At 34.8% G+C, this 14,549-nt stretch overlaps 1 protein-coding gene across 8 annotated transcripts in view; it reads left to right on the top strand.

Annotated features, from left to right (window-relative positions):
* The window catches only part of LOC138693009 (uncharacterized), an 82,099-nt gene that overhangs the window by 12,240 nt on the left and 55,310 nt on the right, over window positions 1–14,549 (top strand). For 3 of the 8 annotated variants that reach the window (XR_011330198.1, XR_011330199.1, XR_011330200.1), the window contains exons 3-5: window positions 6,996–7,068; window positions 8,277–8,394; window positions 9,997–10,122. Coding sequence is in view for 2 of the 8 variants with exons in the window: in XM_069816517.1 (XP_069672618.1) it covers window positions 6,996–7,068; window positions 8,277–8,394 (191 nt within the window). In the remaining 6 variants the exon portion in view is untranslated. The remainder of the gene's footprint in view (window positions 1–6,995; window positions 7,069–8,276; window positions 8,395–9,996; window positions 10,123–14,549) is intronic. The other 5 variants (XR_011330197.1, XM_069816517.1, XM_069816518.1 and 2 more) reach the window with 2 other exon arrangements.

The following is a 14,549-nucleotide window of genomic DNA, read 5'->3' as shown; positions in this document are numbered from 1 at the left end:
CACTGTAATATAATTGAGATTGCTATTCGTGGTGCTCCTATACTTTTGTACTGTGCCGAATAATTCATATTGTAAAGCTGTTTGACGTCTTAATTTCGCATATTCCATGTTTCTTTGTACAAAACGTTGCTCCTCTCCTCCATACCAACGGTCAAGAAATTGTGTCGACATTTGGCATCAAATCTGCACTACATTTTTAGTTTGCCAGCCAGACATTGTACGAAGGTAGTGCTGCAGCATTTGATCTGCACGGAGCCTTCCTATCCCTGATTAGCACCTGTGAATGCATGATTTACCACATCTGCTGAAATGTCAGAATCAATGACTAGCAATGGACTAAAATTAATTTTTAAGTGGGGTGATAAAGTTAATTGATGTATCAAATTAAGAAGAAAGAGTGCAGAGATCCAAAAGTGTGAGGAACGAAGAAATTTTACTGAAATATTGAAATATGAAAGATCATAAATGAACTGTTACTTACAGTAATAATATAAAGAGTGAAGATGATAAAGCATTAACTGAAAAGTGTAGTGAAACTCTCCATCGCTTGTAATGTTTTGTAATAAAACTTACAGAAAATATATACTTGTATGTAAGAGAATAAATAAATACGTGTGTATCTAATTTGAATGTCCAAGTAGCCATGCCAAACTAGGGTCAGAACCTATATGTTACATATTAACTAATCATCAAAAGCTCTTTTTTGTGTTACAGTTCAAAACTAGAGGACCTTGTTTTTGTTAGTTATATAATTTATTTTGATTGAACATTTATTTTTCACAGCCTGTGATATGTAGTTGTTCTCTGTCCAACATACTTGAGAACTTTAATGATAGCTTGAGTGAAAAAAATTGCAGTTGCAGAGATGTGAATGCTAAGATACTCGATAGACTGCTTGTTAAACATAGATATAAGAAACCAGCTCAATAAAACGTGTTGCAGAAGTTAGGAAATAATGAAACTACAGATGGAGGGATGAAAGATACATTGGTCATTCTATGTGGAGGTGGTGGATATGTACCCGAAAACGCCTATGTTGATGATACTGGGAGGAATAAAATGAAGACTGATTATCAGAATGATTTCTTTTTTCATTATTATCTGGTTGTATTTGTTTGTCAAAGAGATTAATTTCATAACATTTGGGTCTAGTATTTTGTAAGTTACATATATTATTATTATTTTTTTTTTTCACATTATATTCTTTCTTTGTAAGTTATTCATTGGAGCACCACATTGTTTTAAGAGATTTTTGTATTTACTTTTCTCTTCTCAGTACTTCCACTGTACAGATATAACGGATATATTGCCATAAGTCAGTTAATTATTGTTGAGTGTTAAGTAGGAGAATTGGACTGAATTACCCAAACCTTCCTCCTTATGAGATTAGAACCAAGGTAGTTCGAATTAATTTCGAGAAGAGATGCTAAGATGCTATTAGTCATATTTAGATGAACAATAGGAGGCGATATTTTTGCAACCTCTCTGCAAAAAATTGGAATTTTTTTAGTCATTGAAATGTAAGTTTTGTAATGGTAACTCCTCCACGAAGCAAAGGAAGGTTCCTGAAATATTGGAATAGGCTATGAAAGATTATACAATTCAGTTCTGAATAACACTACAACAAACACTGAATACTGGTATACAGAGAACAAGAAGGCAAATGGAAGTCCTCCAAGAATCTCAGAATTAGAATTTTTTTTTCAAACAGTGACCCCACATTCTGTTTCAGTGCTCTATCTTGGTCACGGGAAGTGCTTATTTTGGAGAAAAAGCCGCATGTGACATATACAGGGACTTCAATTACTAAGCTGTTCATCTAACTGTTGGAGTCAGAAGCTCTGATGTAGCCTACTGTGATGAACACTTTAGTCATAAAATTCCGTATTGTTATGTGAATTGCAGAAAGTAGTGGAGGACCAAGTGGTCACTATGTGATCAAGGACATAAAAGAAAGTAATGCCTCCATAACTGGTTTACAAAAGCAGATGAAAGATCTCAACGAGCTCTTTGATTATATTTCTCAATTTCTCGATCCAGATAAGCAAATAGATCTAGAAGAACTAGTGGGCATATTTTTTTTTGGCTGATTTCGAAGGTGGTAGTATCCAGTGAAACGAAAATGTAGTTTTTGTTTAAATGTGATTCTTTTGCAACAGGCTTTTCATTCTTGAATTAATTTTATTGTAGGCATATTAGACATACATGAATAGGGTATCTTAACAGAGAGAAGTGGACAGATTCATTTGACAAACATTGTTATAATAAAAGGTAAAGGTATCCCCGTAACATGCCATGAAGGCACTTGGGGGGCATGGAGGTAGAGCCCCATGCTTTCCATGACCTCGGCACTAGAATGAGGTGGTGTGGTCGGCACCACGCTCTGACCGCCTTTTACCCCCGGGAAAGACCCGGTACTCAATTTTATAGGAGGCTGAGTGAACCTCGGGGCCGTTCTGAAATAATAGCAATTAAAAATTTAAATAGTTGAACTTTATGTTGATATGTCAAAGAACTGATAATTCCCTTTGCATTATAAGCCAAATTATATTTTTGGAGAACAAACTCGTGTTGAATACACAAATACCGTATTTTCACGGTAGAAGAATTGTGTTTTATTAACATGATTTACAAATTAGAATCAACATCACTAAACATTCCTTTAGTATGATTTCGGATATTGACTTAATTAATATCAATTATTAAATTGTCAGACTGGGTGGCGCAGTCGGTAGAGTGCTGGTCTTCTGTGCCTGAGGTTGCAGGTTCGATCCTGGTCCAGATCGATGACATTTAAGTGTGCTTAAATGCTACAAGCTCATGTCAGTAGATTTACTGGCATGTAAAAAGACTCCTCCAGGACAAAATTTTGGCGATACTGATATAACCTCGGCAGTTGCGAGTGTTGTTAAAAAACATACTTTGCAATACTGTAATTGTGCTTCATAAGTTCAGAAAATAGTCACTTCTTGTACTTTTCATAACTGTGGTAGTTAATCCTATATTCCATAGATCTTACATTAGCATTGAAGCTTTAAGATGTGGAACCAGTCAACAGCTAGCAGTGCATATAACTGCGGAATCCCGGCCAAGTAAGTCACTCAACTGAGTGCGCCGCTAGTATAATGGCAGTTGACATTGGACATATACGTCAACATATATGCCTAACTTGGAGTCAGGCCATAATGGGAAACTTTGAAGGAGGAGAATTCGATCCGGTGCTGTGGATTGAATTCGGCATAGCTCAGTGGTCAGAGCGCTTGGTATGTAGAACCAAGGACCTGCGTTCGATCCCCTGCGCCGGAGCGAATTTTTCTCCTCTAATATTAAAATTCAAGAGTTACTAGTATGCAGTTTTTTGGTGAGATGGAGTGAGGCCGAGGATTCGTCATAGATTACCTGATATTTGCCTTATGGCTGAGAAAAACCTCGGAAAAAACCCACCAGGTAATCAGCCCAAGCCTGAACAGCAAGCAAGTGAGTCTGCTGACTATACAGTAGGCTACATAGCAAGCAGATATTTTAGTAGGCTAGAGCTGTATAATATTGTACAGTACATAGCAATTCAATTACAAGTATAAACCATTCATCAAATGTGTAAGGTATGAGTATAATCATTTATACAACAGTTAAAACAGAAAGCTAACAAAAGGAAAAATCGAGTAAAAAAATCAACCCTACTTTACAAGCACTATTCAAGTGGGCTAACAACAATAAGAACAACAACAATATACAGATAAACGCAACAAAAACTACCTACCAAATATTCACGCTAAAACACAAGATTGAAGAACTAGACATTTTAATAGATGGCAACAGAAGCAATAGCAGCACATATTTAGAAATAACATTAGACAGTAAACTTTCACTCAAGCAACATGTTGATACATTGAAATTGAAGTTCAAAAGAAATCAACAATATTAAAAAGACTAGCAGGTTCCAAATGGGGTACTAACATGGATGTGATTAATAATACCTATAGAACATACTCGTATATTGAACCAGTTCTCAGATACGGAGGAGAAATATTACATACTTACAAATGACTTTTAGAGAACCTTGAGGTTCATTGCCACCCTCACATGAGCCCGCCATTGGTCGCTATTCTGAGCAAGATTAATACAGTCCCTATCATCATATTTCACCTCCCTCAAATCCATTTTAATATTATCCTCTCATCTATGTCTTGGTCTCCCCAAAGGTCTTTTCCCTTCAGGTCTCCCAATTAACACTCTACATGCATTTCTGTATTCACATATACGTGCTACATGCCCTGCCCATCTCAAACGTCTGGATTTAATGTTCCTAATAATTATGTTAGGTGAAGAATACATTGCATCCAGTTCTGCGTTGTATAACTTTTTCCATTTTCCTGTAACTTCATCCCATTTAGCCCGAAATATTTTTCTAAGCACCTTATTCTCAAACACCCTTAACCTTTGTTCCTCTCTCAGAGTGAGAGTCCAATTTCACAACCGCACAGAACAACCAGTAATATAACTGTTTTATAAATTCTAACTTTCACCTTTTTTGAGAGCAAATTAGATGATAAAAGCTTCTCAACCGAATAACAGCAGGCATTTCCTATATTTATTTTGAGTTTAATTTCCTCTTGAATGTCATTTATATTTGTTACTGTTGCTCCAAGATAGGCCTATTTGAATTTTTCCACCTCTTCAAAGGATAAATTTTCAATTTTTATATTTTCATTTCATACTATGTAGCCTACTATGTTCTGGACACGAGATAGAATCATATACAGTACTTTGTCTTTTGGGATTTACTTCCAAACCTGTCTCATTACTTGCTTCAAGTAAAATTTCCGTATTTTCCCTCATAGTTCGTGGATTTTCTTTTAACATATTCATGTCATCCAAATAAACAAGCAGCTGATATAACCCATTCAATTCCAAATCTTCTCTGTTTTCCTGGAGTTTCCTAATGGCATATTCTAGAGCGAAGTTAAAAATAAAAGTAAAGGTGACAGTGCATCTGCTTGCTTTAACCCGCAGTGGACTGGAAAACATTACCCCTTGCAAATGAAGTAACAGACAGAAGATTGAACAGTGTCAAAATAACCTGCTAAGGATTGTAACTTATGTAGTTAAAACTACCCCAGTGTAGCAATAGGAAACAACCCACTTCGAGACGATCCCGTACAGATACGGAAATAAAATTTGGAGCTCCCTGTTTGTTTAAGTATCCCTTACAACACACTACGCATGTGCAATAAATAAGAACCTCTATATGTGTCCTACTTGTGGACAGTCATGTGAAATTGGTGCCTACATACAGGTGGACTCCTGTTAAGACTCGCCCCAAATTTTAATTCCGTATCTGTACAAGCCTTCAATTACATGAAACGTGCTTGGTGCCATAAGAACTCTTGTAAATCATTTCTATCAGCACGAGAAACCTTCAAGAATAAAGTAAATTAATTACTTCCTGACACAGCAGCATGCAATGTTTTACCCAATGCTCCTCCCACAAACTCATTAGGCTAAACTGATATAAAATCTGAATTATCATTGATAAAAGATACACACAAATCAACCGACCTCCCATCTAAAATATTAGTGCTAACCTGAGAAACAATAAATATCATCAGATGAATGGATACGAATATAAATCGGTGGCTGCCTGAATAACATAGAAAAAGGAGCAGGAGATAGAATATACAGTAAAATTTTCCCTCATTATATATCACTTGGACTAGGAACAACAAATTTCGAAGCAGAACTGAAAGCAGTAGCAACCACATTGCAGAATATTTGTATAGATCTCAAATAAGAAGAAAAATAGTAATAACTATTATATTGGCAATAAAAGTCATAACCAAATATGACCGAAGTACTTGGAAATCATCCGGGAAATCAGAAGCATGTACGCAATTTTTGATGACACATGGTAAATATATCGTACTGCAGTGGATCCCCCTCACGTGGGACTATTGTTTTGTAGTGAACAAAGAGACATGTTAAACTGCTACGAAGAAGTAAACAGAAAATATACCATAACAAAGAAGAACAGAATAAGAGGGAACCTTTCAAATAAGAACAATTCAGGAGAAATGTGAAATTAAGTGTCCATCAGTTAAATCTCATAATGGAAAGAGCCACTAAACAAAATACAAAGGCTCGCATATTTTTTGCTGATTTATCCAGTATCCCTGCTTTCTTCTCTCGATCTCCACATAGTCTGTATTAGATTAATGTGTTTCAAAGACAATTTCACCAGCTGGGGCAACAAGATGGAGTTTTAAAATAAGAACAGTAAATGTTGTTCATGAGAAGAAGGAGCCATTGCTAGAATGTTTTCAAACCATAATGGAATCTGAAACATCTAACAACATCACAATAAATGAGGCAAGCGCCCTGGTGTGTACTCTTGAAGATCCTGAATTCAATTTCTGGCTCAGTTTTTTTCATTTATTGATGTATCATGTAGATATATTATGAAACCAACTACAGCATCACCAGTTAGATATTTATGAGGTTCAAATCTGCATACAAAAAAATTAAATTATGGTTTATTTAACGACACTCGCAACTGCAGGGGTTATATCAGCGTCACCGGTGTGCTGGAATTTTGACCCGCAGGATTCTTTTAAATGCCAGTAAAGCTACTGACATGAGCCCGTCTCATTTAAACACACTTAAATGCCATCAACCTGGGCCGGGATCGAACCTGCAACCGACTATGCTACCGAGACCAACTCTGCATATCAAGCTTTGTTAATGTCATACAGACAATACAGAACATGCACAGTTGAGCAGCGAGATCTGTGAAAATGAATTGCTAAACTCTCCATATCTGGCATTAAAATTAGGAAACTTGTTGAAAATATCCCCCTCTCCCCCACAATTTCAAATATTAATTAAATCCATCAAATCAAATCTGATATTGTTGAATTTTTAACCGATCCTTTAACTTGCAATACAAAATGAAATATAACAATACTCAATAATAGTAATAATAATAATTAATTTTATAGGTATCATAAATCTCCGGGTTTCGCGACAGTTCAAGCTGGCAACCCTAGTTGAAGAAAGTGCAGCACACGAAAGGTTTGTTCTGATCACCAATTTTGACACCAAAGTAGGCATGATATTCGTGCATTTTCCTTGCAAATGGAGTGATTTTAAACTTTCGATTGGCATAGTGACTTTACCACAAATGTAGTAAAATTGGTCAGGGTGAGTCTTGCACTTTCTATTCATTTTGTAAGAACGTTCCTTAAATCAGTCTTATCACAGACAAAGCTCAAGCCAGACTACATTGGGCTGCAAGAAAGAAGTTGATTTTACCCCCCCCCTCTCTCTCTCCTACTCAGTTGCCACAATATGGCCACTATGGCCTGTGTCTCAAGTGTGATTTTCAAGGTCTGAAACTAATGAAATTTCTTAAAAAGGTCCTTTCTTCCAAATTAACTGTATTTATGTACTATATAATATATTTAATGTATATATGATGTGAATTTAATTCTGTTTTGTGATGGTAAACATAATTTTTTCTTACTTGTTGTATGTTTTATTTCTGTAAATGCAAACCAACTAAAATCTTGACTAGTAAAGAAACCTGACCTGATTGAGCAAAATGAGTTATATTTTTGAATTCAGCATGCAAGGAACATAAAAGATCAGTTATAAAATCCTTGACCTTAGGAAAAAGGTTTAGAAATGTAGACCAGTGTTATAGTTTATCCACAGCCGAAAGAAATTAAACATTGTAAATTCACTGAGAACCACAACGCTTTAAGACACAACTGAAACCGTAATGCAGTGGCAGGGATATTCTTTCAAAAACGGAAAATTCACAACACAGCATTCTTGGTGGTCTCCTGGCGGTATCACTAATTGGGGGAGCGTGTCAGTCAGATTTATGGCTTCCTGAACACAACCCTGCAATGAAGGTTCTTTACTTGCGAAACAAAGAGTAACTGTACCGTCATATTTCTAAATTTAAACTGAATTCTTCCATCATATCTTAAACATTTGAAGAGCTTGCAGGAAAAACGATGAATGTCACATTTCTATTAAGGATTACATAATGATCTAATTGAGTCTATAACTGCAAGATGTAGTGCTGTTTCTATAGGAAATAAAGGAAAGGATTACTGTATTCGTGGTGATAATTCTTTTTACCATTTTTCATAAGAACAACATTAAATTTTGCATTGAATTAGATAATGACATCAACCTTAAGAAAACTGTGGCATTCATCGTTTTCCCGCAAACACTTCATTTATTAAACTGAAATCTTTAATTGTTTTAAGGGATAAACTTCAGAACGCAATTACCTTTCTTCTACCACTACCATATGATGAACTGACTTCTGTGCTGAATTACAAGAGTGTAGTAGGCCTAACTGCAATTACACCAAGAGCTTTAAAGGTAAGCTAACAGAGTTAATATACACTTTGGGTATGAACGAACATCTTATTTTTGTAAATAGCTAAGTTAAGTTGGTCAGACATCTTAAAATTCTTGGGACAGAACCTGATGTGACTAAATATGTTGTTCCCGGTTTAATTCTTTACAATTGCGTTACCAAAGGATTGTGAACCCAGCTTGGTAACGTAATCTATACTAATAATAAATCTGTAGCCGAAATTTTTCTGGTAATTTTCGATTTTCCAAAAATAAGTGGTCCTAACATATATAATTAACCACCCTGAAACCGAAAATCGCATTTTTGAAATTTTTGTTTGTATGTCTGTCTGTATGTATGTTACCTTTTCACGCGATAATGGCTGAACCGATTTATATGAAAATTAGAATATAAATTAAGTTCGTTGTAACTTAGATTTTAGGCTATATGGCATTCAAAATACTTTATTTAAAAGGGGGTTATAAGGGGGCCTGAATTAAATAAATCGAAATATCTCGCTTATTATTGATTTTTGTGAAAAATGTTACATAACAAAAGTTTCTTTAAAAATGATTTCCGATAAGTTTTATTCTTGAAAAATTTTGATAGGACTGATATTTAATGAGATAAATGAGTTTTAAAATTAAAATAACGCCATCTAAGACGGTGCAATGAATTAAGAACAAATGACTTCGTCTATAAGGGGCCTTGGACAACAACAATCGAAAGCTATTAAACATAGCTACGGAGAATGTTTCTGTGTTTGTATGAAGTAATATCAGAAGCTAAATTAACCGATTTGTATAATTAATTATTATTTCACCATTGGAAAGTGTAGTTTCTCTAGATCAGTAGTGTCAGAGTTGTAAGCTCCAAAAGCAGTTGTGGAGCTAGAGTCAGAGCTTGAACTTGCTTATGTTGTGGAAGCACCGGAGCTCGGAACAGGCATAGTGGAGTGCTCTGTTCCGTTTAGGCTGTGTCTGACAATGCTGCTCTAGATGGACATAATGCTATAATGTTATTACAGTAACGTCTGAGTAAATCGAGGACAGGTAAGATTAAAATAGCTTCTTATGCACAGAAAATTTGATAGGCTATTTTGTACATTTGTTTTCTGTATTTCTTAAAATAATATTTATGTACACTCATTTTAATCTCAGAGAATTAACGAACAACGAGAGTGTATTGATTTAGTATTCAGTAATAGTACGTTAGCTTAGCAATCCATTATTTTATAATCCAAATTTTAACTATGCTCAATTGAATCGTGTTAAAATACAGATTATCTTGCGCTGTTGTAAAAGTTGTTCCCTGGATCAAACGTCCTATTTTAATTATGTAATTACTTTATATTTATTTCTAACAGGTGCAGTGGAGCGCACGGGTACGGCTAGTAGTAAATAAGTGTCTTTCCCGAAAACAAGACATTTTAGAAAATTTTACTTTACAGTTAACAGTAGTACCTGTAGGCTACTCGAATAATTTTGATAAAATAAAACTCGTGGATAGAATTCTTCCAGGAATATTTCACAAACGTCGATTATACTGAAATCCTTTAATTGTTCTATGAAATGTAGTGTTATTAATGCATTATATGATACTAGCCTACTGCTGGTTTGTTTCAGTCAATAGAGAAATGGCGGAGTTTTACACTGTGAATGTACTGCAGTGTACTGACAGAAATCAGGCGGAAATGAGAAGACCTGGTTATTCCTGTTTCCTGTGCCAAGTAATGCAGCACAGCTTGAAAGGTAAGCAATGGCGTTGGCATAAGCTCAATGCAAGTATAACCATATATATGTTCAGTAGATAGTCAGGGTTGGTAAACTGTAGTGATTTTTAAATTTAAGTGAGAATTTTTTTGTCAAAATCAGATTTGTTTATCAAAATCATTTTTTGCCTTATTTTGTAATTCATTTAAACTTAATTTGTGCATTAGTTCCTACATAATTGTGTATTTTTTAATGTGTTATTTTGAGTAATTCAAATATAATTTACTATGTTTACACATAGGCCTCATTATTAATACATGAAGAGTTACAGCACTAATAACCTGCACTTAATGATATTAATAATTAGCTTAGACTTAGGCAAGATATTATGCTCAGTTTGTTATTCATTAGAAAAGAATTAAACTATTTAGAGAGATTAATATTTACAAATAAATTTATCAGAAGAACTTAGCATTGTGTGTTTTCAAAATAAATACGTAGTCCATTTGGCATTTGTGCAACTCTTACTTTGAATATTGTTATGAGCTACAGCTATTCATTTCAATCCTCAGCATCATACTGTGCTTTAATTAGGTGGTGATTCCGAAAGTAGGCTCTACTTGACTACCTGTACCATGTGTTCTGTTGCTCCTTAATTAGGAGTTAGGAAAAGACATATGAGAAGCAAACTTTCAAAACCTGTCCATTTTTTCAGAAAATGCTAGAAATATATGTCTGTAATAAACAAAGATTTTTCTGTGGTGAAATTTTATATGAATTTATAGCAAGAAAAATATATTTCACCATAGAAAATATTTTCTTCATTGCAGAGATGCAAGTTTTTGGCATCTGAAGTGTATGTTCTAAAAATGGACATGTCAAGTTTTGCCAGTTTGCTCCTCATATACATTGCTAATAGTTTTAAGAAGCAGCGGAACAGTCATATGTAAAAAGTTTCTATTTTTTTCTTCAGGAAATTAATTTCTTATCTTAAGTGTGTTAGCTGCATATAATTTTAATCTGTGATTTAAGTAATAACAATTATCTTATGTAAATAATGAAAATTGTTTTATTTACATCATGATTAAATCATTAATTTAAATTAATACCAATCCTGGTTTGTGTATTTTTCGAAGATAATAATAGAATGTGGGCAGTTGTGGCAGAAAATCTTCTTTCTGACAGAAGGGCCTATATACGTGCAAGCCATTTTCATAGTAATCAGTATAACAATGACTTCAGGTACAAGTTACTAAGAGGGGCCATTCCATCAAGAGATGCTTGGTATCCCACTCAGGAACTACCATTCACTTCATCACCAGCCTACCTACTTTAACCTTTTTCACCACCTAACATAATTGCTTCGTTCATTGCACTTCACCGTGGCATCAATTTGAATCTGCAGCTTTCTCAACTGGCGAGTTTTGGGTGCGCTATTTACGTATTTTTAGAGAATAAATGTGGCACAATACTCCAGCAATAGGGCATAACCAGTCCAAGCACTGCCAGTATCGAAGCTCAAAATAAGGAAATGTGAAATATCGACTTATCTCTAATAAATTACATTGTACTTTTTCTAATATGGTGGTGCTTTCAATTAGCTGTGCATGAGAACCTTAAAAGTACCACTTTTTTCTTTGTGTGTATTTCTTAATGGTGCTTTTGTTGAAAGCTTAAGATTAATTATTACAGTATGCCTGTTGTAGATAAATTGTTTTCTTTGTATTCTCTTTCAGTGGGTGATTCATTCATTGTGTTCTGCCCAAGGGCAGATGTTTCACTGCAAACCCACATTATCCAATCTTTTCTATTTTCTGCCATCTTAACTAATGGCAGGTACTTTTATAAAAGTATATTCAGCTCTGTTGGTGAAAAACAAATAAAGTAGTTTTTAATCAATATTTTGGACTTGTGTTACATCATTTGATAGCAAAAGCATTGTATGACTATTGAAGCTAATGTTTGGCATTAAAAATAGGGAATTATAATTATATAACTGAGCAATAATAATAGTCAAGTCTACAATATGTCAGAGTCAATTGCTTTATGTTGCTTATAACTCCCAACACAGAATACGCAACATTATTCTTAAAAAATTGTGCTTAAGGTACTTTAGAGAGAAATGTCCTATTCCATTCACATCCTGTATCTTAATTACATATTTTTATTAACATGTAAGAAAACAAATTTGTGACAATCAGATTTCATAAAGTAATTTAATTAAAAGGGTTATATGAGTGTATTAAGGAAATGGAATGTGTTCTCAATTTTCACTTTAATGTTCAACCAATATATTCATATCCATATTGTCACTTTATTAAACCAAAATGTGGTATGCATATTATGGTTAAACATTTCATTTAAAGTGATGAACCATTATGCGCTCTTTTGGGGAATAATCTGAAAAATACTAGCAATATTTTTGGTATAATCGATACCTGTAATACCAATCAGGCTACAATAATCATGTTGGTATAACAGATAACTGTAGTACCGATCGAGCTTTGTAACTTGAGATGTAGTTCTGATTTTTGTCACCATGTGTCTTGATGTCATGTCAATAGCGTGTCGAAAGTAATACATTGAGTTGCAGGTCTTTCAATTTATTTGTCTATAGTCTAGACACATGATCTGAAGACATTAATTCGTCAATTTAAGCACAGAATCTTAATCATAAACAAAAGCAAGAAAAGTATTTAGCATTCAATATTTTCTAATGTTAATAGAAAAAAAGTTCACACAAGTTTGGGGGGGGGGGGCAGGACCCCCATAACTCCGCCTATGACTCCTACTAACAGTACTAACAATAAATGTTCAATAATTTGGACTCACCATCCTCACAGTCGTTGCTGAAAATGGCCCCCATTTGTCATCACACACAACTGACATCTTCTGATAAACGAATGAACAACACTCTGAAGTTTCACATCATTGAAAGCCTCGATTTCTTTTCGTATATAGTCTTTTAGTTCATCTATAGAATAAAGATTTTTCCTATAAGCCCTACCTTTTAGTGTTCCCCATAAATAAAAATTCACAGCGTGTTAGATCTGGGCTTCGTGGATCCCACAAATTATTACTTATTAGTCTTGTACCAAAAATACACCGTAATTCCCTCATCTACACGGCAGCTGTATGAGCAGCGGCGGAATCTTGTTAGAAATTGACTGACAGTTGTTCCACATACTTAAGTTCGTCAAAGAAGATAATTAACTGGAGATAACTTTCACTGTTAATTGTATCCTTAAAAAAAAGGCCCAGTAATGTTATGTCCATTAATTGCATACCAGATCCCTATCTTATCACCATGCAAGGGTGTTTTAATCACTAGATCCGGTTTTTCCGAACTGTGACATACGTAATTTTGATAACACATGTGCCCATTTAAATAGAACCATGCTTTACCAGAAAAAAAATTGCACTCTCCTATCAGAGTCTGTCTGCCTTAATGCTTGCAGTCTTGGAATTTTATATAGCTTCAGTTTCAATAATTTTGTTGCATTTCTTGCAGAGGACTGAGATATTCCAGTTTTCGGTTCTAAACGCTTTAGAGATTTTTGAGGGGTCTGTTCTACTCTTTCACCAATCTCACCTAATTTTTCCTCTGTAAGAACACTACGTTTTCTGTTTGATTTTCAATTGTTCACCGAGCCTGTTTCTTTAAATCGTTTAGAGAGTCTTCTAATTGTTTCAGCAGAAGGCACAGGTCTGTTTGGAAACTTTATTCGAAATTAACGTCTTGTGTTCGCACACTACCTTCTGCCTTTTATGTATGTATTGTACAGATGTACATGTTCACACATTGAGAGTTTGTTGGTAGGCATTACCTAAATACACAAAAATCACTAAACTTTATACACATGAAGACTCATTACTTTTTTAACATGACTTGTGACTACAGCGAATGTCATATGGCAACTGAGGATCTACTACGCCACACCTGTAACAGCCTGCGCATTGGAGATAGTGCAGGAAATGGGCCGCCAGTAACCTGCTCTTTTCTCTCCTTCTTTTCAAAGATCCCCCTCTGTTACTCTTTTCCTTACTTTGATACAGTATTTAGAATGGTTTGATATTTGTAATTTGTATCTACACTCACCGGCAAAAAACCGGGACACCTAAGGTATCTCAATTTTTTTTTTTATGAGAAAACCCATTATGAAATGAAGAAAACATTGCTTTCCAACAAACGAACTCATTTTAATTATGACTTGTGTTATTCTTTTCAACGCCTAACAATGGGTATAATTAAAAGGCGTAAAAACTTACAAATTGTATTAATTTTCTTCCAAATGTTCAACTGGTTTTGTGGTCACCCACATGTTGCTGATAGCGGGTATTGTCTCCCCGTGACTGTATAACTGCTACCATTCGCCAATTCAACCCTTCGATCAGATTCTGGATGACAATCTGGTCGATTCTATTCCATTCTTCACGTAGAATATTCGGAGCTGCTGTAAGTTGCT

This window comes from Periplaneta americana, chromosome 17, assembly GCF_040183065.1.
Source record: "Periplaneta americana isolate PAMFEO1 chromosome 17, P.americana_PAMFEO1_priV1, whole genome shotgun sequence".
NCBI lineage: Eukaryota > Metazoa > Arthropoda > Insecta > Blattodea > Blattidae > Periplaneta > Periplaneta americana.
The sequence above is the reverse complement of the archived record's forward strand: the minus strand, read 5'-3'. Positions and strand labels throughout refer to the sequence as shown.